A 23,202-nucleotide genomic window follows, 5' to 3' on the forward strand; every position below is an offset into this window, starting at 1 on the left:
AAACAAATTTACTTTTTCAAAAACAAATGACGGTAAATTGGGATAGTTTAAGAGGCGGAATGCGGGCTAAACTTGCCGAATATTTGTTTCTAGTAAACAGTTTGTGTATTAATTTGTTATGCATGAATGCGTTAAAAGAAGTTGTTTTGGGGAAAAAGACACTGCGGTCGAAAGAATTTTACAGGTACACGTGCTTTAGAGATAGTTCATTCGACTTTGAGAGGGGATAGTCAGGTTGAAACATGTCACTTTAATCAATTTGGCAAATTACTGTACTTGGATTTCCTGTGTGCCATTATTTATGATTGCCAATCATGAAAAAATTATTATTCATCAAGTTAACAGTAATTAGCCTATCTTTTTAATTTATGTATATAGTAAAGCTATATGTAAAGTAAAGTTAGAGACATTGTCTCAGCTAGAAAAGCCCTTCACTTCTAAGTTTTTTTTTTCAGTAAAGTTCAATTAAACAAACATGATATTTCTCGAATTATTTCATTACAAAAGCCTTTCTTCTTCTTACATTTCAATACAGAAAATTTCTGCATAAAAAGTGAACGTACCTTCTTTCCTGCACTATTAAGGTGACGATTTTAAAAACGGGAAACGTACGTAACGAGGACAATTACAAGTCATAAAGGTTACTAGACATGTGACAGTTTGTGATATTTTGATATGACGATCAACAAGTCCGTAGTCAAAGTCCCATTGGACAAAGATTGGCCAGCCAACACTTGATCTATCATCATGTCAGTGTATTCCTGCGTCGTCTGCCTGCCGAGACACGAAAAAATTTACATTAGTCTAAAATATCAAGTTGCCGCTTATGAACATAAAACATAACCTCTCCCTTCTTTCTAACATAAAAGAGCTGCCCTCTTTCGTGCCCGCTGATTGAATAAAATGAGTGCCCTCCTACCTTCGAACCACTTGCGAACACAGTTTTACAGGAACAACTCTAGACTTGGTTCAAGTCTGTGATTTGTGAATTTTTGAGAGGAGTGAACGCAATTCATGTGAAATGCGCGCGTGAGTAAAGTGGACGCGATGAGTGGGGTGAGCGCTCTACAGGGAGTTTCAAACGGAATCCGGCAGAAACTGTGCAGACTCAAAGGTAACGCATTCAATCCATTAAATCGCTGGGAAAACCTGGCCTGGGCTACCAAATTCCGAATAGGTTTGTACAAAATAGGAGAGACACGAGAGAAACTATAATAAATGATTTTATTTTTAAAAATTCACCGACTTGAACCAAGTCCAGAACAACTCTGGAACGTCAGGGAACTAGAAGCATGGTTGATAGCGCCCTCACGTGATGAATGGAAGGACTGTGTGGGATCTGGATGCAGTCTCAACATAATACTGGATCTCTGAAAGAACGGTTTGCAATAAACACCGCAGGTGGCTTGGCATAAAACTTAAAAAACCCAGGTTTAAAGTTGACCAGACTCATTATGTATTTCTAACCACATAAAACTGGGAACATGGTTATCTTTAGTTGTTTAATTGTTGTTTGCAGATGATATTGCGAAAACAAAGGTGTTGTTGCTATTGGTTTAATCATATTGATATTGTTATACTTGACACACATGTGGATGAGTATCCTAATAATTGGGCTTCCATTGCTATCAGTACCATGGCAGGTATTAAACACAGGGCTGAATATTTCGCTGCCAGTGTAAATATAGGAAAGAGTGTGAACATTTGGCCCTATACTCCATAACAGCATTGTATTTAAAAATCTGGAATTCGAATTTGGTAAAAATGTCAATGTAACAGATTAGCTCTAATGATATTGACAAATAACAGCGTAATCATTGACAAGGGAGATTCACGGGCGGTGAGGGCGCACTCACCCCAATTTGGCTATATGTCTATTCTCGAGAATTCCAACTGCAAAGCACAAACTCTCCACATATCTGTCAAATGTAGAGACAAAAGTTTCAATTTTGGACTAAATATCTAGATCAAAACTTTCAAGTTTCTAAAAAACGGTAGCTAAAAGTGTGTAGTATGTAATTTGGGCTAGTGTTGCACAGTCGTGTGTTTTGTGGACACTGTTGTTGCATTGTCAACCCAATTCTGAAGTGTGAGTCAGTGATTACCAAGTATAGTTACACTGCAGTCTTTGAACATGTTGACTGATTTGCAAATTGTTCGTCAACCTGCAGATTTTTATGACATATTTTTGTTTACTATAGTAGCTATAGAGATATGACACAATAAAATTCCACAATACCTTGATTTGATTGTACTTTGTTGATTTCTTTGTGAAAGATGTGGTTGGGGGCAATATTAATTTATGAAAATTATATATATCCAAAGGGCATTGTCCCAGTATTGAACTATTATAGTAACAATTCCCTGTCATTTCAATGTGGAGTATTCATGTACCTCTAATCTTGCATTGTACATGGATGACACTGCTATTTGACTCCTGTAATTGAACACAGTGGTAAACTTGTTGGGCACGCACAATATAATTATACTGTACAATGATAAAGGAACTTGAGTTGCATGATTGCGAGGATGACTTTGAAGATATCATTGATAAACTACAATCCAGTCTCTGTACACGTCTAGTAGATAGAATATCTTGATGCATAACCTGACATGAACGGTGGTGCACATACACTGGCAAACAAATCTACCAGGTGCCGGAAGACTACACTTGACCTTAAATCTGCAAGCTATGCACATTTAACCCTTTCACCCCCATTTCCCTGTTGAGAGGTCAAACTTTGCCATTGAAAACAATGGGATTGGTCCAAACCACAGCAGTGAAAGGGTTAAATACACTGGGTGCATATTATCACCTTTACATGATAGTGACTGTCCCAACTGTGAACATTGTGGCATTTTGATTTTATGATTCTGAATGAGTTGACCTGGTGTAGGTTACAGTACAAAACTGATATATTCACACACTCTGCTCAAGGAAAAATAAAAATTTTCTGTCAAAACCAAGGATAAAAGTCTGAGGTCAGGACACAATTATTTTATTAAGGGTGCCAATTCAATGGTGCCTCAAATTTATTGAGATTTGAAATTCAGAATGTCTGCCATACTCTTACTTCACTCTACAGTAGAACTTGCAGGTCCATTAATTGTGGATTGACTTGTGCAAGTATTGTTCACCATGTTTGTTCTGTTTGTAAGGTAAATATTGTCTCACCTGGTACACCAACAATCACTTCAAAATGCCTTACATAGATACAACCTTTTTGTGTACAATGAGAAATTTTCAATCCTGACTATCTGATTTTGTCAACAGATAACATTGCATTATTATACATGAACATTGTGTATCACAACTAAAGTTCATTAGGTCTGCACCAGACCTGGTGCATGGCCAGAGCATGTCTGACCAACAGGGAATGTTCACCGATATGGACACAGACCTGCAGCAGTCTGCTGGATCAGACCTGAACCAGACCTGACCTGTCAGACCTGCAGCAGGTCTGACCTGTCAAACCTGCACCTGGACTGACCTGTCAGACCTGCACCAGGACTGACCTGTCAGACCTGCCACCAGGTCTGACCTGTCAGACCTGCACCAGAACAGACCTGTGGCAGGATTCAACTGTAACAGGTCTTCACACATGTGCAGCATATCTGACCAAGTAGGTATGCTGCATGATAATTGTCTCATCAGACCTGCAGCATACCTGACAGGGCAGGTATGAGACAATCATGCAGCATGCAGCATGTGTGACAGACCTGATACAGTCGAATCCTGCCACAGGTCTGTCAATCTTTAGCAGTCCGGGTAATGTCCATATAGAGGATAGTTGGGAAGAGCCAATGGCGTACCGTATATATAATAAGGTTAAGGCAAGAACCAATCACGTACTGTATATGTAACAAGGGTCAAAGGTTACACGTTGGTTCACTTTGAAATGTTATGCTCACATCTGGATCTGACCTGACAGATCCACCGATCGAGTGAGACTGTTGGGTACCCAGTGTCTCAGCCCTAGTCGATTCGCGACGTTCTACCATGTTAAAAATTGTAAGATTTCCTCAGAAATAGTTTTCATAGTTTCTTTACCCTTGACCATGTTTGACAAAGAGTTATTGGACATTTTTCATTCTCTTTTCCAGCTTTTGGTTAACTTCTTGGCGATTGATCCGGCGCGCGTTTTTTTGAGCGAAGGGTCAATCATACCGGGAAATGCATGGTGATCGAAAAAATCGTGCTCCGATGACCGACTGAAACAGTTGACCCATCTTTGCAAAGCTTGAAACATTCTCCATACTAAAGATGGCAAGGTTAACTTGAAATTTGACAAAAAATAGGCGACATTTGGCGACAAAAATTACTTACTGTAAATTTACAAAGGTCAAATCCTGATTTTCTAGGAGCGGTACCTTGCCAGGAAAATCATCCAAAGAAGTAATTTTCGATATACTAGCCACTTGTGTTGGTCACCATCTCGACCGTACTGAACATTGTGCGTAACGTCTACATCTAAAAACTGCTGAGTGCTAAAAATAAAGGGTGAAATCTAGCCAAAAAGTTCCAAACTCGTTGCCATCTAAAAGCCGAGGTTTACATGGTTAATTATTCATGACGTTGGCGACGGCAGGCTCGCTGATTGGCTTATCATAGTATCCTCTATATGGACATTACCCGGACTGTTTAGGTGTGTATGCTAGGCTGATAAATTGTACTTAAACATACAGCAGGGACTTCACAGTTCTTATCTGTATTACAGTTTTCATAAAAAAATTTCTATGCAATTTTTTTGTCAGCTTTCAAACTGCATCCACACAAGTCGTACACCAGTAGGTCAGTACAATTTTGCATTCCATTAGATCCAACATTTCTGTTGGCAAGTTTCAATTTTGTAATTCCCATAGTCGCGACCCCAAATTTAAAACAATGACAATCAGCCTAGCTGATATTAAACAAGACATGTCAGGAAGTTTCAATTTTGTAACTACCCAAAGTTGCGGTCAGTGAGTATCTCAGTGTGATCTCATATCATGGCATACTCTGATTGGTGCAGCATCTCTTTCTGAGTTCATCAACAAAATCATTTCTGTTGATGTTGTCTTCTTTCCTAGTAAAGGTGTCTTTCAACTTGACAACTCCATGTGTGAGTTCATCCTTTCCTATGATGGCAACACAAGGAATGCCTTTCTCCTCGGCATACTGCATCTGACTCAGAAATTTCGGATTCTCCTTGTACGACATCTCGGCTTTGATGCCTGCTTCCCAGAGTTCATTGCACAGTTTAATTCTTTCCTCCAGTAATCCCTTATTCACTGAGACCACCATCACTTCCGTCTCCGTGGTGCGTATTTCTTTTTGTGAAGTTTGAAGTTGATTTTCAATGATGGAGAAAATCCTTTCAACTCCGATACTGACACCAACGCACGGTACCTTCCTACCTTTAGGATCAAACATTCCAACCAAGTCGTCGTATCTCCCACCGCCAGCGACAGATCCCATTTGGATAGTCTCCCCTGGATCTTGAGATGGAGTTTCAGAATTTTTCAAAACGCCTTCAAAAATGATCCCTGTGTAATAATACAGACCCCTGGCCAGACTGAGGTCAAATGAAATCTTGTCACTGATGTTCAAAAGATCAGAGTATCTGAAAAATGTTGCCATCTCCCCTAATGCTGACACAGCGTCTTGGCGTTGTCTCAGAGCAGCATCTTGGAGGAGGTGGTCAATCAATTCCCTACCGCCACACAGTTTGATGTAGTCACCAATCTTGTCAGCCACTGCCCCATCCAATCGTCTCTCGTTGATCAGCTCAAAGCGCACATCTTCCCAACATGTCTTCTCAAGCTGATCGATGGACGTACAGACAGCCTGGCGTTTCAGTTCAGGCACCCCAGCACACTGCAAAACACTGTCTAACAATTTCCGGTGATTCACTTTGATGACAAAATCTCCAAGCTTCAGTTCCGTGAGAATTTCGGCGACGATTTTCACCACTTCGACATCGGGTAACATAGTGCCATACACGCCAGCAATGTCGAAATCACACTGGTAAAATTCTCTGTACCTTCCCTTTGTCATGACCGGACTGTCTCTCCTGTACACCTTGCCTATATGGTATCTTTTAATGTTGGTGACCTTCTTCATCGCGAGGTATCTGGCAAACGGCACGGTGAGATCGTACCGAAGCGACAGAAGCTCCCCACCCTGGTCCGCCAAGTCATAAACCAACTTACCGTCTTCGCCATACTTTCCTGTTAGCGTCTCTTTGAGTTCGAATACCGGTGTATCGGTTGTTTCAGCGCCGTGGCGTTTGAAGCACCCGATGATGGTTTTGAAAACGCCTTCACGGATGGCCATTTGCTTTGCATCGAAATCTCTCGTACCTTTGGGGCATTTGAGGACGAATTTCGGTGAAGTTTGTTCGTCGGAAGTTGCTTTCACATCGGTAGCTTCGGCCGGATCTCCACTTTTCCCTCCAAAAGACGACGTAAAGCGGGCAGCTGTTTTCTTGAGGTGATCACGGAGGTGAGTGGTAAGACGAAATCTGCTCAAATACAGTGCCATTATTCTGTTGATTGTATCTTTGTACAAGGCATGGCATAAAATTGTGTGATCTGCTCCACGAGTGGCACGAGTTCTGGTAAATGGGGTCAACACAGCGCCCTCAACATTTGCTCCCGAAATATAAGGTCAGGGCAGGGTGAAGGGTCAATCTGAAAGAACACACCATGCAGGCAACTGACTCGACGTTTGCGTTGGAAATCTCAATCGGCGAAGGGGCTCATTGGAGTCGGACATACGTTTGGTCTTCAAGAAGCCAAAGGGTGGCTGATTTATTTGACATAGTAAGTTATAGACATCATGATCACGATGTACACTGCAGGTGCAGGGCTGCGTATAGCTGCAGTACAGTAGCTGCCACAGGCTCTAGAGTCAATGCAGGCGAACCGCTAGCCGTCATATTTGACTTTTATTGTATCAGTGACGGCTAGCGGTTCGCCTGCATTGACTCTAGAGCCTGTGGTAGCTGCAGTACAGTAGCTCGAGGTTTTGCTTTGTATTTGAGACGTTGGACGGCAAAATACCCAGGCAAAACCTCGAGCTACTGTACTGCAGCTAGGCTGCCTACGATGTTGTGTGTTCCAACGCCGGGGACACACAGTATCGTACACAGGGTAGAGTTGACTTTTCTGATCCTCAGATTCAGATCCTCAGATCCTCAGATTCAGATCCTCAGATCTCAGACTTCAGATCCTATAACTTCAGATGCAGATTCGAATTTACAAGCCTTTTACAATATCCGTTTTAACAGTATGATTGCAATATTTAAAATAATAATTTGAATATGACATGTACAAGGCAGTTATGAAAACAAAAAAAGTCTACATAAACGTTTTCGCTCAACAAGTTTCAACGAACATGGGTCTACAATTACAGATTAGCTAACTTGCTTCTTCCGACCCCTGAATTCTGATTTAGCCCGGAGTCACTGGCCTCCAACATGAATTAGTTATATTCCCTCGCCATAAATATTACGAACGATGGTAAAATACGGACTGTCGATAGCCAGCATTTACATGATCGTCGCGGTCTTGATCGTTCGATCGCGCGCGGGTGTGTTTATCTCTATGAGGGAACGTTCACGTGATGACATAACAAGTGGAATCATTGCGCACCCTGTCTTCGACAGATGAGTTCTGATTCTGAGATTGAAGTTTTTAAGTTCAAGATTCAAAATAGAAATAAAATAATTTCTAAAGCCTTTTCAAATGTAAATTATATTTTATTTATCAGTATATTTCATTAAACTTTGAAAATTGTGAAATTTTAATTATGAATCTGCGTCTGAAGTTATAGGATCTGAGGTCTGAGATCTGAGGATCTGAATCTGAGGATCTGAGGATCTGAATCTGAGGATCTGAAAAGTCAACTCTACCTCGTACACAGGGCTTGGTGAATCATGGAGGTAGCTCTGCTACCTCCATGGCTGAATGGACATGCAGTGCTGTTGCTCGAGGCACGGTCCCTCGGACCTTCCCAAGGTCCCTCTACTCCCTTTTGTGGAGGTACCGTACTCGAGGTTTTGCCTGGGTATTTAGGTCGGGCCATGGAGGTAGTAGGCTACTACCTCATGGTCAGGCCCAAATACCCAGGCAAACCTTTGCTCCATGAGCTGCAGCACTGCAGCTACACTGAATGTTATCGACTATGGTAGTCGGTAACATAATAATATTATGAAGAACTAAGCTTAGATCATGCTGAAAATGTTATAGTATTAGGGACTGGTCAGTTTCTTCGGCCTGAGGGGGGACGGTGGATTAATTGGGGTCACCCTGTTTTTGACTTTGGTGGTAGGGGGGTCACCATGTTTTTGAAGTGCCCAATAGGGGGGTCAGTGTGAGTTTTAATATCAACATGGCTCATACTTGCGAAAAATGCATTGTGCCAGCCACAAATTTCATCATTCAGTTGCATTTTTTGGTGCGCCCTTCGGCCCATAACTTTAATAATAATAAGACATTTTTCAGAGCCCCGCCCTAGTGCAAAACTTTAATATATCAGACATATATATATATATATATATATATATATATATATATATATATATATATATATATATATATATATATATATATATATATCTAACATACTTGTATGTTTAAAATTTTTCGGCGTGCCCTTTGAGCGCATTTCTTTAGAATATCAAACAATATTTTTCAGCATGCCCTTGAGCTACATGACTTTCATATATCAGATATGTATATATATTAGACATATCGGGATGTTTAATATTTTTCGGAGCACCCTTCGGGTGCCGTAGATTAATATATCAGAGATATTATGTCAGATATATCTGTTTGCAAGTGTATTGATCATTATGAAATCTCCAGTTCATATGAAAAGCATGACAAATTCCTGATACTTTTCTGTTTTCTCTATGAGAATTTAGTATTAGAAAGCAACATTCATAATATTTCACAATCACATTTTTCTTACAACACTGTGAACAGTCTGGACATTTGGTTATGCATAAAAAGAGTGGAGTACATTCACAGCCCATTCAAAATACTGTATTCAAACTTTAGAATTGACACTTTTAAGTTCCTATCTTACAAATGACATGACAACAATTTCATTAAAACACAGAATGACTGAATGTTTAAAAAAAAAAAAAAATATATATATATATATATATATATATATATATATATATATATATATATATATATATATATATATATATACACTGAATTATTCAATTTATATTCCACCTTTTGTTTTACCTTTGTCGCGTGCGGGGGGGTGGGTCACCCTGTTTCGAAAGCTGGAATAAGGTGGGGGGTCAGCCTGTTTTGAATGTTGGAATAGGGGGGTCAGCCACTTTTTGACATCGGCAAAAAATAATCCACCGGGCCAAAACTGACCAGTCCCTTAGCCTGTTGGTCAGCCCACGGTCCCTCCGCAAGAGGGTCCGTGGTCAGCTGATGGTGTCCATGATGCACAGCACATCACAACGCCCTCCGGGTATGGGTCTGTGATTGACAGTCGCTCGATTGACCACAGTCTCTCTGGCCTGGGCAGAAACAGGGAAGACTGTGCCTATGAGTGGCAGTGTGGCCTGTGTGCCCTTCTTTAGAGCTATAACCAATGGTTAGTGATTTCAGAACCTATCATGTTACTATAGTGTGAGGCATTTTATAGCAAGCAAACATTTCACCGATATCATAACGCATAAAAAATTCAGCATTGGCATGCGATACATTTTAAACACATTAGGTTCTAAACATTTCAGGTCTGCATGTTTCACATTATGTTGCTGCACTTGACATTTTAAAGGCAGGAATTAGTGATATAACCTAAAATTAGAGTCAAATGTGGCATTTCACATGCTCGTTTACAAGGCCATAAGCTGTAACTTCTGATGAATTGTTCTTTCTATCCTTGTTACTGATGCCAACTCATTTTATTGTTCAACCCCCAAAGCATGTCAATAAAACACAGTGTTGAGCTTATCAAAACAGCCTGTACTTGTACAGACTACACTGTAATTGGTTTGTTGACAAGGGAATTCTGATTTGGACTAAAATGAAAATGTAAATAATAACGGAGAGAGAATGTGTTTGATCACTGTCTCTCTACACGAATACACATCATGATGTTTTGGGGACTGGAACAAGAACTTGCAACAATTGATGTACAAAACAAAAAAAAAAGCAAAAATATCAAAATTTACAGCTACTGACCTTGTAACGATTCTATAGATTGTGATTATCTTTACTTAAGCCAGTGAGCCTTCCAGACATAATAATGTCTGAAGAAAGAGAGAGTCTCATGGAAGACAAGGTTCTACAATTTTGATGAGATAGACTGCACATTGCAAAAAGTTCCTTGTCCTGTAAATTGGAAAAGACATGACATGGAACTAGTATTTATTCATTATTAAAAATGAATCTTTGAAATGCAACTAGGGCAAGCTGATCAATATATTTCTTCAGATTTCATTGATTTGAATTTCTTGTGTCCATCTCTCTCTCTCTCTCTCTCTCTCTCAGGGTCAGGAATTCATTGGAAAGCTTGGATGCCAAGTGCTTCTAACTGTATCAGAAGATGGTCTCAATCCCACTGCATTGGAAGTGAAATGTTCGCCATGGAGTTTGAAAGTGAAGTCACACGTCCTAGGATCAAGCATGACTAGTAAACAGCCCAGCTCTTTGCTGTACAAGAGACAGTGGCTAGAAAACCTTGGCCACAGACTTGAACTCAGCATTCAACTTTAGAGTTCCTGTGTTCATTTGGATGTTGGTTCCTCAGAAACCATCCAAAGTGGCATCAAACATCCTTCTATCAGACCAAGGTGAGGTGAATTAAAAGTGGGAGTAAATGATGGAAATCTGCACCCTCGTGAGACAAGTGATGGAAAACTGCTGACCTGGGATGAGATTGTGCAAGCTTCTGCAATTCATAAACTGAGTTCTGTGGAGTAGAAACATGTTGTTGTAGTACAGAAAGATCTGAAACAGAAATGTGGAAATTCTGAATATATGAATGGAGAGGCTGTTTTTGATGATGAGTCAGATGACGAGGATGCTGAGAAGATAGGTTTCAGTGAAAGCAGGGTTGAGAATAATACTAAGGATAAATATCCAATAAGAGCTTATTGAAGGCAGCAAATGAAGATAAAATGAATGAAGAATCAACACAAAATAACACAGGAGTTCCACATGAAAGCAAAACACGCGAACTAGAAAAGTCTTCAATCATTATTAACGAATAGCAGACATATGTAGCAACACAGTGAAAAAAACAAATACAGTTGCAAAGTGTGTGGAAAGGTACAATGCGTCTCAACGAGAGCTGATTACATGGTCATGTCAACCGCTTTCATGCCATGTCTAAATACCAATGCGATTCCTGTCAAAAACATTACACTACATCTTATCTGTGGAATTGCATGCTCACATTGTACATTACCACACCAACTACCCCAAATTGTCATGAGAAGTGTTGGAAACTGCATATTGCCGGTCAAAACCCTGAATTTCATGTATTGACCATTATTTTTGTTGACATACCAAGCTGCATCTAGACCAGCAATGACAATGCTTATGGTACCCAATGAGACAGTATATAAGCTAAATACCAGGCATTTTATCATGCTGTTGGTAATTGAACAATAAACTGTCTTTAGTACTCTGATCAGTGCATGTACTGAAAAAATATCCAAAAGTCGTAGATATTGCAGTTTCAATGTGTGATATGGTGGGACTATACAGTGTAGGTCATTTGTATACTTGTCATGTTGTCATGAAAGTATATTATAAACACTTTAAAGGTCAGTAAGAGTCATTTTGACAATTTTTCCACTATTTTGTTATCGATTGCAAATTTTGTCCTCCTCAAAGCATGTTGAAAGACCAAACTACTAGCTTGTCAACACAGCGTTTATACATGTGAAATGTTCTGTTATTGTTTACATTTGAATTATAGTGTGGATCAGAATGTTGTTAGTGAAATTACGGTGATGATGGTAGGATGTATAGACAAGCTGACACCAAATATTTCCTTTGAACACTAACAATGAAATCCAGCTTTATTCACAAATCTAAGGGGTACCAGTCAACTCGCACTTTTTCCAACCCGCCCAGAACCAACTCGCCCGATAACAACTCGCCTGATTCCAACTCGCCCGACACCAACTCGCCCGATTCCAATTCGCCCGATGCCAACTCGCCCGATACTATTTTGCACTTTTATGAGTACCTGGTACTTATAAAACGTTTTATTTCTAACAACAAATATTTCTAAAATTGAGAACCACAGGTGCGGCTTGAAATATGTACCAACACGTAAAACTTTTTATTTGCGAATTTCATGTTTTGCAAATCTCTTGAAAAATAAATTTCGCTTGGCTTCTTTACGTATAAGGATAGTTACTGCAGTTATACTGACTCACGTCTTTAGGAACAGCAGGTCCGTCCGGCATGATATAAAAATAGCTGGCCTCGTGGCCATCGGCCTTTAGCGTTCATGGAATCTACAACATCCATCTCAACAAACGAGGCAAGTTGGCATCGGGGCTGTTTGAATCTGGCGAGTTGGTCTGGGCGGGTTGGAAAAAGTGCGAGTTGACTGTAATTCAATCTAAGTGTTTATATACATGTATGGTATGTAAAAGTCACATTTACATATATAAAAATTCATTAGTCTTAAAGTCATGTCCGGTGTGATCTCAGGGTGGTCTTTCAACACATAAATCCAAGGTGTAGAACATGTGAACGGCATGAATCCTGGAAGTGTTGGTAAATAAACTGTAGGTATATTGGATAATTACTTGATGCGTTGATAAATAAAATACATGTATATATTATTCAAGCAAAACTTCATCTTTTCATTTCCCGACACAGAATTCACTTGTCAACAATAACAGTGCAGCCCACACTTGCTCAGGCTGAGTTGATAAACTGAATACTGTGTATCTCAACATGATTCCTGGAATAGAAAAAGAAACTGTGGCTGACACTGAAAACGAAAGATCATGAAAATCATCAAAGCCACTGCAACTGGCCCCGTAAATGCATGTTGTCAGCACTTAGAATTTGTGTGATTTTCAATATTAGATAAGTTGCATGTTTTTGTCTGAAAGATGACATTGGAGCTCTTCTTGGACACATGATGCACACATGAAATTGCTATAGAAGCTAATTATATGTGCTGTGGACATGTAGTGTTATGGGCCTGTGTTTTTTCACATAGTAATGAAATTACAAACTTTTGACTTCATATTGTCAGTGTTTAAAATTTGTGTATGCATTATTTTAATATCAGACTGTTGTCATGATTATTATGTGTGAAAGATAATGGTGGACTTTTGCTGACCAACTAGACACTTGTGCGTATGTGATGGTAGCTTTTGTTCAAGTCTCGGAATAAAATTATAAAGTTGCCTGAAACAGTGCATCAGGTATCTAGCTGTTTGTCTTTTGTGTTGAGTGCATGTTAGTTGATCGTTGTCATCAGAAGTGAACACACCGCCATGATCCGATGTGCATGATAAAGTCTGTGAGTAGTACTTAGGTTTTCCCATCATGCAACATTTCAAAATTCCTTGATAATGGTGTGTCCATGTGTTGTCCAATCATGTGTTTATTTGAACCCCCCCAAAAAGGGGAACTCATTTGCTTGCTCAGTGTATCCCATAATTCAATATTTTGATGACTATCCTTATTGCTAACTGTTACTCTATCAGTGTGTTGTTAGTTGGTTTTTTATACAGGAAACGATTTTATAGGCTTGCAGGTATCCGAACTCAATCAGTCTATTTTAAATGGGGAAGACATTTGCATATGCAAATTTTTGGGCTGGTATTTTCGTTTTTGTTCAAAAGATCTTTATCTCCAATGGCTTCCCAATTTGACAGGTATTTTCCTGGTTCTGTTAAAAAGTTAGTTGTATTAGTCAAAACATGGTTCTGCTGTCAGATTCTGATTGCTGTATTTCCATGACATGGTGTGTCTTTGATATGTCTGTATTCACGGGCAGGTTTTCTTTTCATTCCAGTGTCTATCAGACAAATGTCTGTTAAAATTCTCGTTTTGTACATCCAGATAGGTAATAAAATCCACATCATCCCCATCAACCTTCACTGATTGGTTGAGTTAATTACCGTAATCTGTGACTTGAATTGGGAATGACAATTGCAAAGAGATACTGCTAAAGTGTCAGGGATGTGACATCTGTTTTTAGTGTTCTTTATGACAGCACAAATTTTATACTTTAAATTTTCTTTTGAAAGAACAGCTGACTATAAATTATAATACCGCTCCACTGCTTGGTTGAAAAATTATCATTTATTGATGAACTGAAACCCAGATAAGAGATAATTCCAGCATTAGCAAGGATGTTTTTGTCAACATAACTGTACATAACATAGCTAACACAGCCAGGGTAAAGGCCTTAAACTTTGAGGAGCATGGACTGTTTTTTGGAAAGTTGAATTTTATCATTAATTGATATTATGAGGGCAGATATGTCTCCCTTCAATGTGACTTGAAAAGTTACATCTGCCCCAATGTGCACTGCATAAGTTAATTATAAGTTATAAATATAAGTTAATGAAAAAAATGTATGAAAGAATGATCACTGGGTCCTCAGACTGAATAACAGAAAACATACAAACAATCAGTCAAATAAACCTACATCAAAAACAATAAAAACGATCACACCGAAAAAGTAAAGAATGTACAAAATAGACAAAAATAAACAAATAACACAGAAAGAAACATTCTAATCAAATATGAGACTTTCAAGGCCTGGAGACTTCCATTAGATGTATGTATATTCACTTTGCTATGGAATTGTGTTTTCTCTAAAGAGAACCATTCCATAGCAACTTGCATGTATACATGTAGTATGTCTCATGAAAGTTTCATATCTGACCAGTTTGTTGTTTTGTTTTGCTTTTTATTATTTACTTATAATATTTGTTCAGTCTTATGTTTATTTTTATTTATGCTGTTTGTTGTCTTGTTTGTTTTTATTTGCTCTAATAATTCTTTTGTATCATGTATTTTGTCTACTGTGTTCATTTTTTCTTTTTCGTTGATTCGTAATTATCATTTATTTTGTTTGTATGTTATGTATGTTTGTTTGTTTGTGTACAGGGCCCAGTTGGAGTTTTTTTTTATTTTTTTGAAAAAGATAAATTTATTTCAACATGGTCACAATAAATCAAATCTACATAACTGTGAATGCATTAAAATTACATTGCATCTTGTCTGAAAAAAAAATGAAACAAAAAAAAATAGCTGTTTAATTACAAAGATATGAATGCATTCAGGATGCATTCTTCTCCTTCAAGTCTTACAAGGTTTGAAAACTTTGCGATGAAATCCTCAGTTTTGTTCATCATCTTATATAAGTGAAATATGTTCGCCCATGAGCAAAGATAACATTCTAATTGTATAACATAGGATTGAACACCATGGATTGAAGTTCTGAACACACGGTGTGAGACAGCGCCACCAGAGTTTGAAGCTTGTCAACGGAATTAGTTCAAAGGTCAAATTATTGGTCGAGTCGCCATAGCGCTGCTGCTTGAATCTCACTCGCGCGGATCAGACGAAAGCTGGAACAATGGCAATGAACCAGGCACAAACCCTCCCTCATTCGCGTTTTGCAAGCTCACTGAAAAATCACGTATTTATGGAAGTAAGTAGGCTCACTGATACTTGCACTATTTAGCAGTCATACGTTTGCTGCAGTTCCGTAAACCACGTGCAGGGACCGTGCGTAAACATGTTTCTCGGATGGTACACCACCATGGCATGGTCCGTGGTCGTCGCCCGGGCAGCCGTGGATTATGGAACTGTTGCAATTTCTATAGTAAAATTATTGTAACATGTAGACCCAAGTTTCCCTAGGGTCTATGATTGCACGTGTACATGTATTGTGGATCAACGATTTCAGACTACAGACAAACACTCCATGTGTGGGGTCCAGGCTTTGTGTCGGCATGTGCACTGAGGGATCGAGTGCCTGTCGGTGGAAACGAACAGGGGGTGCCATGTAATCACTGAGTACTGTATTTGTATCTCGATACAGCCATTCCAATGATAATACTGTTGTAAACTGTAAAAAGCAATTTACCAGTTTCTATCAAAGGGGCCATATGTGGGTTGTGCAGTCATACTTAGTGGAGTTGTTTCTTCCATTGAAAAACGTCTGGTTTCTTCACGCCAATGTTTTGAAAGGCCAGTAGCTGTAAACTTTTGATGATTTTTTCAACTATCTTTATTGGTCTTTTCAATGTCAACTGCAAGCTTTGGTATAATATATTCTCAAAGGCAGTGGCGGTGGCGACTATAAATGGATACCTAATCAGCATATTGCCAGCCATGTAGTGAATTCACTTGCTAGCGAGTGACTTGTTAACCTGTCAGCGATATCGTTTTTTTCATTTCAGTCAGCTGCAGACACTTCATGCATATGGGGGTGGGGGGGGGAAGCATGTTGCTATATAACTTAACAGAGTTTGAATTATTCAGTATAGGGGTGGCTGCTTTTAACTTCATGGAAATGAAAACAAATAAACATAATTAATAATATCCGGGACAATATCCTTCACATCTCCCTAGACAGCGGAGCAAAATTCTTCAAGCTACACTTTTGGTCTCATTTGCTGCTTGGCAAATTTCAATAAAATGTTCGTGAGCTGCAAGTGTGTGTTGTGTTGTGAATGAGTGGTTTCTTCCAAATGTGATGGCCAATGATTGGCTACTGTAAATCACTTCAACATAGCTTGAAATATGTATCTTTATTTCGCAGTGTAGTGTCTGAAATAAACATGGATATTATTATTATCTTTGTTAGTTCTGAATCCTGTGAAGTATGAGCAGCCACCCCTATACTGAATAATTCAACCCCAGATAGGCTTTATGGCAACATTTCTCCCACATATATGAAGTGTCTGCAGCTGACTGAAATGAAAAAACAATATCGCTGACAAGTTAACAAAGTCACACACTAATTACCAAGTGAATTCACTATATTATGTCTGGCAATACAGGGGGGAGGCAAATGGGAATAGAGATTTAACTTTGTGAAGAGTAGGTTTCTGGTATGATAGGTTTATATGTACAGAAATATTTCACCATTATGGTCAGCCCTAAAGCAATTGTTATAAATAATGAGTGTTTACCTGTCTATGGTATTGAGATGATCTGGTTGAAAATTTACATAAATATGGAGATAATTAAAGGGACACAGTCACCCATTTTTCATGAAGTTTGTTTGATACGAGATACTACTTATATTGTTTGACATGTTGAAAGATACTGAATAAATGGGTGACCATGTATATATGCGACCCCGGTTTTAGACAAATGAAACCATCACAAAAATGAATTAATGGTCATGGCCATTAATTCATTTTCGCAATGGTTTCATGTGTCGTGTCTATAACTGTTGTCACATATATGCATGGTCACCCATTCATTCAGTATCTTTCAACATGTCAAACAAAACAAGTAGTATCTCGTATAAAACAAAATTCATGAAAAATGGTTGACTTTGTCCCTTTAACCCTTTCACCACCATGGTTTGTCCCAAATCCATTGTTTTCTATGGTAAAGTTGGACCTGTATACAGGGAACTGGGGGTGAAAGTGTTAAGCTTCAGAACAGTGTAATTTCCATGTATTCTTCGTATGTGATGTCTTGTGTTTAAATTTGAACACATGACTTATCTGATCTCACACATTTTTCCCCTTCTAGTGTCAAGAACTACTGGACAAGTTTGGATGCAGAGTCTTTGTCATGATTTCAGAAGATGGACTTTCATCTCAGTACATGGGAAGTCAGGACTTTGTTACAGAATTTCTGACAACTGGACTCAAAGTGAAACCTTGTGATGTAAACGTGGGACACTGTCATAGCAGTGACATTGATAGGTCAGATGCGATGTGTGTACCAGGGATGAGAGACAGGCAGATGGAGAAATCCTTTTCCATTGAATCTAAAGATTTTCGGAATCATCCAGCTATAGACACCTCCAGACAACATACAATCCAAGACAAAGAAGGAAGGGAATATACACATGAGGATGATAATAACGGAACATCTACTAGCCAGTCAGAAAATAAAAAAAGGAAAATTACGGAGTTTTTCCAACCAGTGCAACTCTCATCCAAGGATTCATCTGCATCTCTTACACATTCCTTTGCCTCATCTACAGATTTCATCAAAACTGAAAACAGAGACACACCGAACACTGAAAGCAGCAACCAATCAGTAGAGAGCAAATGTATGCAGGAAAGTAACACCAATGTGCCTGTTGTTAGGGCTGTGGATAAAATAACAGGCGTTGATGAACCTTTCAATTGTAGAGATGGTTTTCGAGAGAAAAATAACCAAACAAAGACTGGGCGAGGAGTGTGTAAAATGGAAAGAATACAGACCAGAGGAAGTTTGAAACGTGAGGAGAGCAGGCACGGTGACAGTGTTCCTTCAAGTAAGTTTGCTAATTACCGGATCTGATCACCCTGCAATCTTGTGTCACACACTGTTTAGCATTGCATTGTGTTTTGCAATGCTATTTCAGATGTTGGTACCATAAGTATTATACAAGCCAAGGGAAAGTACTGTGGCTGTCGTCCCTTATCATGGCCGCTTTGGTAACTGCTGTAGAATTACTGCTTGGCATATTCAGTTCAGTTTACCATCTTGTCGTATGCAAAGAGAAATAAATTTTACACCTGATATGTAAGAAAAAGTGCTAGTTAGTATTATTTCAGTGTCTCATTTGAGAAAAAAAACCATGATTTGTACATAGCGGGCAACAACCAGCTGTCAGCTAGAAATTACCAGACATGAATATATCACTTTAATGAAAAATCAGATATTTTGTGGAAATGTGCCCTCACACTGTTTTGTAACCATCTATACTTTATTTTTGCCGCCTGTAACCAACTTTTTTACATCCCTTTGTTCCTTTATCCACAAGCTCGAGTGTATGGAAAAACTATGGTATAACTTGTACAAACCTTAGTAGTATCTGATTGTGGGAATTTTGCGTTTAGAGAAATGAAGCACCTAAGACTTACAGATATTTGAAATTCAAAATAACAGCTCGGTTCTATTACATTCCATCACCCCCTTCCCCTTCCCCCGACCCCTGACATCCAGCAGGCCAGTGAAGTATTAGAAAAATTTGACTATGTCTGAATATCCACTGATGGTCATTCTGTCAGAGGGACATGCAATACTGGTAGCAATGTCTTTTGGTTCCTAATGTAAAGGGAGGAAACAGAATACCTTCAAACCAACCATGAATATGAATAACCTTTAATTACGATCTGATATGTGACACATTAACTGTAGTATATAATGTACATCCAATTTTTTTTAGTATATGAAACAGCCTCAGCTCATTATTAGCATATATTTGTGTTTGAAAATGAACAACTGTCATGGCTTTCTCTATTTCTTCCATGTTTGCATTGAAAGCAGTGTGGAAGTCTTTTGATCACCATGAGAGTAGTGTAACGGCCCATTTGAATACTAGAAAATTGAGAATTTTTTTTTTCAATTTTGGAAGTCCACCTGAACCCTTTTCCTGCCAAGTCCATATTTCACCATCAGGTCAAATTGGTTAAAAGAAGTGAAGCAAAACATGTCTCGTATGGTACATTTCAACATAGACTTGAAGATTTGAAGGTCCCTGAAGACACAGATACTGTAAACATGATTTTTACTGACAAAAAAAGCTGCTATAACATACCAAGCTAAGCGGGTGAAAATACATATATGGTTTTGGCTCAATACCGCTTTTACTGACTTTGCAGATGGGGAAGTGATACTGTATGGCAGATATAAGGGTTAAGTCAATGTGGTATGGTTGTGTATATGCTTCTGCCTTGAAGTCTATACATAAGTTTTATTTTGAAATGTAAAACGTGTTATATTTCCATATAAGACCCTGGCACTTAAAATAAACTCTGAGTGAAACTTTAAACATATACAAGTAAGCATGAATGTGAATGTAATGGGTCGTGCATGAAAATGTACTCAAATGCACTGTAAATATGTATGCAGACCATGCATAAAAATGTATTCAAATGCATTTGAGATTATCAATATTATAAGCTAAGGTCCATACAAGCTAAAAATAATATTTAAATATCATATGTACACTCAATCCTGGCCTGCCACCTGTACCAAAAAGTGAGATAAGTGTCATTAATGCTATTTTTTTTTTACTTTTTGTCAGGTGTACCAGTACTTGAAGATGGCAGCATGGAGAAAACCAACCGTCTCGATACATCAACACCAGAAGAAAAAGAAGATCACCATAGAAACAGGGATGAAGCAGATGAAATAAGTGAAACGCGTGTCCAAGATGACACCACGGATGATTGTAGTGATCAGGATGACTACACGTCTGAGAGTTCTGTTGAATCAAAAAGGAGGGGATCTCAAACTTCAAAGCAGCCAAAACAGAAGAAAAGTTGTAACAGACCTAAAATGACAAAACAGGAGCTAGAAACCCACAAAGAGAGAATACGAAAGTCGATGATTGATGACAAACCACACATTTGTGAGAAATGTGGCAAAGGGTATAAAAATCACCAAGGGTTGAGTGCTCATCTGTCTGTAGGTATCTGTGTCAAACAAAAGTGTAAGTACTGTGGACTTGAATTTCTCTACAAGGACTGGCAGAATCATCTTGTGGATGTTCATGCAGAACAAATACGAGTCAGTCAGTGTGACCATTGTGATAAATTATTTACAAGACGGTCTAATAAATCGCATCACATTCTCAAGCATCACTCAGAGGGAAGGTATGAATGCGATATTTGCAAGATTGTCTTTACCTACCACCGCGGTCTCATCTTACATAAGCGGAGCCACAGTGAAAAAACGTTGCAGTGCAGGCACTGCCCTACGAGGTTTCTAACAGAACGGAAGCGACAGCGTCATGAAAGGGACAAACACAGTGAATTGCCGGCAGTCTGTTCAGAGTGCGGTGAAACATTTAACACCCGGGTGAAGATGAAGAACCATCTGAAAACAATGCACGGGAAACCAGAGTTTAAATGCTACGTTTGTGGCAAAAGTTTCTACAAAAACTTTTATTTGCGGACTCATCTAGAACACCATGGTGAGCTGTCAAGGGAGTATACTTGTAAGACATGCCGAAAAGTTTTCCGCGTTTGGTCGGAGTATCGCAGCCATTGTCGGAGTGTCTGTAAGAAACGTGACTTTCTCTGTGAAATTTGCGGCCGTGGGTTCAAAAGTGGTACCAATTTAAGGGCCCACGTTCAAACCCATGGTGAACCCAGCATCAAATGTGAACTGTGTCCTCGAGTTTTCAAACTGGATACTTCTTTGAAGTCACACATGAGGTCAGCACACAGTGATGAGAAACCGTGGCAGTGTGATGTGTGTGGATATCGGTGCAAACTCAGGGAAAATCTCATGAAACACACAAGAATTCACAACAGGTGAACCCAGTGGACTAAGATGAATGTTCATGGAAGAAAACTCTCCTGAGATGTACTTTGTATTTTTTCAACTACAACAGCCAAGTTTTTTCTGAAAAAAGGACCAGTAAACATATTGGGAGTGTATTTAGTGATCCATCTTACATGTACCATCAAAGGACAATCGAAACTTTCAATTATTCAGAACTTCAGAATTATTAAGACAATGCTTCTCAATTTGTTTGAGTGTGGCTATATATCTGTACATCTTTTGAGACAAGTCAGAATTTTTTATTCAAATAATTGAAAATGCATGTAGAATCATGTGTAACTCTGTCATAGTCACATGACTGAAAAGTAACTGGTGGACAAACTAGTATTCTCTGACTGCACTGTAGACTTGGTCCAAGTTTGTCATTAAAAAAAAAACAAATTTAGCAAATGCTATGTAGATGAGTAACTTTGAATGTGTTATGATGATGATTAAGTAGAGTCATCATGTGTTGATTCCTGGAGAAACTCACTGCTGATTGCTTTCTGGCTGCCAGGTTGTAATGGAAAGCCTGCCGCACTTTAGACTTGGTCCTAGTTTATGAATAAAAGCAGACAAAACTCTCTTATTGATATGAAATATGTGTTGAGATGTCAATTTAAGATATAATGTTTGGCTTATGTTTGGGTGGTTTTGTTTTGTGTATCCGCTGCTGTTTCTTGTTCTACTCCCTGAAGTGTGATGAAAGTCAAACACAGCCATATGTGTACAGTCAGCATTGTTGTTGCTTAAAATTGACTGCAAGTCTGGACTGTAGAATTCATTTGTCTTCAATGACAATGATTACAAGAGTCTTCACATATTACTGAAATTGCAAGTTTCATATTGTTTTCTCATAGACTCCAATGTATAGTGAATGAACATTTTCAGTTAAATTCCAAAATCAAAGTTCTTGTAAACACATGCGCTTGACTTGAAAACACCCTACTCTATATGCTCAAATATTGCAAGTTTTAAATTGGAAAAAAAATTGTTCATAGTTTTCTCATAGACTCCCATGTATAGTGAATCAATGTCTTAAGTGAAATTCCAAAATGAAATTTCTTGTACACATATGCACACGTAACCATCCTATTCTAATAATTAAAGCCGCACTTTTCAATCCTAGGTTCTCGCATTAGTTGAGTTCTCCTCCCAGTCAAACACTTGGCCAGTACAATGTTTGATTTCTATAACATTAATTACACAAACTGATTTCAACCTTTTGCTAATCTTGCAAAAGCGTTTTTACAAGCGTTTAATTGACAGTTTAAAATCCCCAATGGTCATTGATTCCCCACCACGAACGCTCGAATTTCCAAAGAAATTAATTGTCTTCCAGTCACGTTAGATTTTTAATATAACCACAGAGTTCGATTGGCAGCAACATTGCGCTGACCACTTGGCAGTCTGTCTGCGTTTTTGCAGCCGGGGAAAACTAAAAAGAGGCATTTTCTGGAGCGTGTGCCTGCGTGTTACCTGTTTGGTGTCCACTTACACAATGAACGCCGCCATAGCTTCGCGTCCTTTTAAAGGGAGAGTCTGCCTGTAAATTTATGTCAATCATCCAATGTCTGTAAATGCACAGATATTGCTATCATACAGTTGTTTTATGGTGGAAAAAATATTCACAAGTTTGTCACAGAAAACTATACAGTGAATCAAAATTTTCGGTGAAATTCCACAATGAAATTCCTTGTACAAGATCCCTTGCATCAATTATCAAACATCTAT

General features: G+C 38.7%; 1 protein-coding gene and 1 pseudogene across 1 annotated transcript; one reads left to right on the forward strand and one right to left on the reverse strand.

The window, feature by feature from the left end:
- Positions 1 to 4,563: 4,563 nt before the first annotated feature.
- Positions 4,564 to 6,639, reverse strand: LOC139127095 (histidine--tRNA ligase, cytoplasmic pseudogene; annotated as a pseudogene).
- Positions 6,640 to 15,614: 8,975 nt separating this feature from the next.
- LOC139126986 (zinc finger protein ZFP2-like) lies at positions 15,615 to 22,068 on the forward strand. The gene is made up of 3 exons (XM_070692904.1): positions 15,615 to 15,667; positions 17,731 to 18,466; positions 20,225 to 22,068. Exons 1-3 carry the CDS (start codon positions 15,662 to 15,664, stop codon positions 21,460 to 21,462), a joined length of 1,980 nt encoding a protein of 659 aa, XP_070549005.1. The 5' UTR covers positions 15,615 to 15,661; the 3' UTR covers positions 21,463 to 22,068.
- The last annotated feature ends 1,134 nt before the right edge of the window (positions 22,069 to 23,202 follow it).

This window comes from Ptychodera flava, unplaced genomic scaffold (genome assembly GCF_041260155.1).
Source record: "Ptychodera flava strain L36383 unplaced genomic scaffold, AS_Pfla_20210202 Scaffold_28__1_contigs__length_4768798_pilon, whole genome shotgun sequence".
Lineage (NCBI taxonomy): Eukaryota > Metazoa > Hemichordata > Enteropneusta > Ptychoderidae > Ptychodera > Ptychodera flava.

What these genes read in the sequence shown, in the direction of transcription:
- LOC139126986 (XM_070692904.1), top strand. An exon ending in CGGTGACAGTGTTCCTTCAA is followed by an intron (nt 18,467 to 20,224) that starts GTAAGTTTGCTA and finishes ACTTTTTGTCAG; the next exon opens with GTGTACCAGTACTTGAAGAT.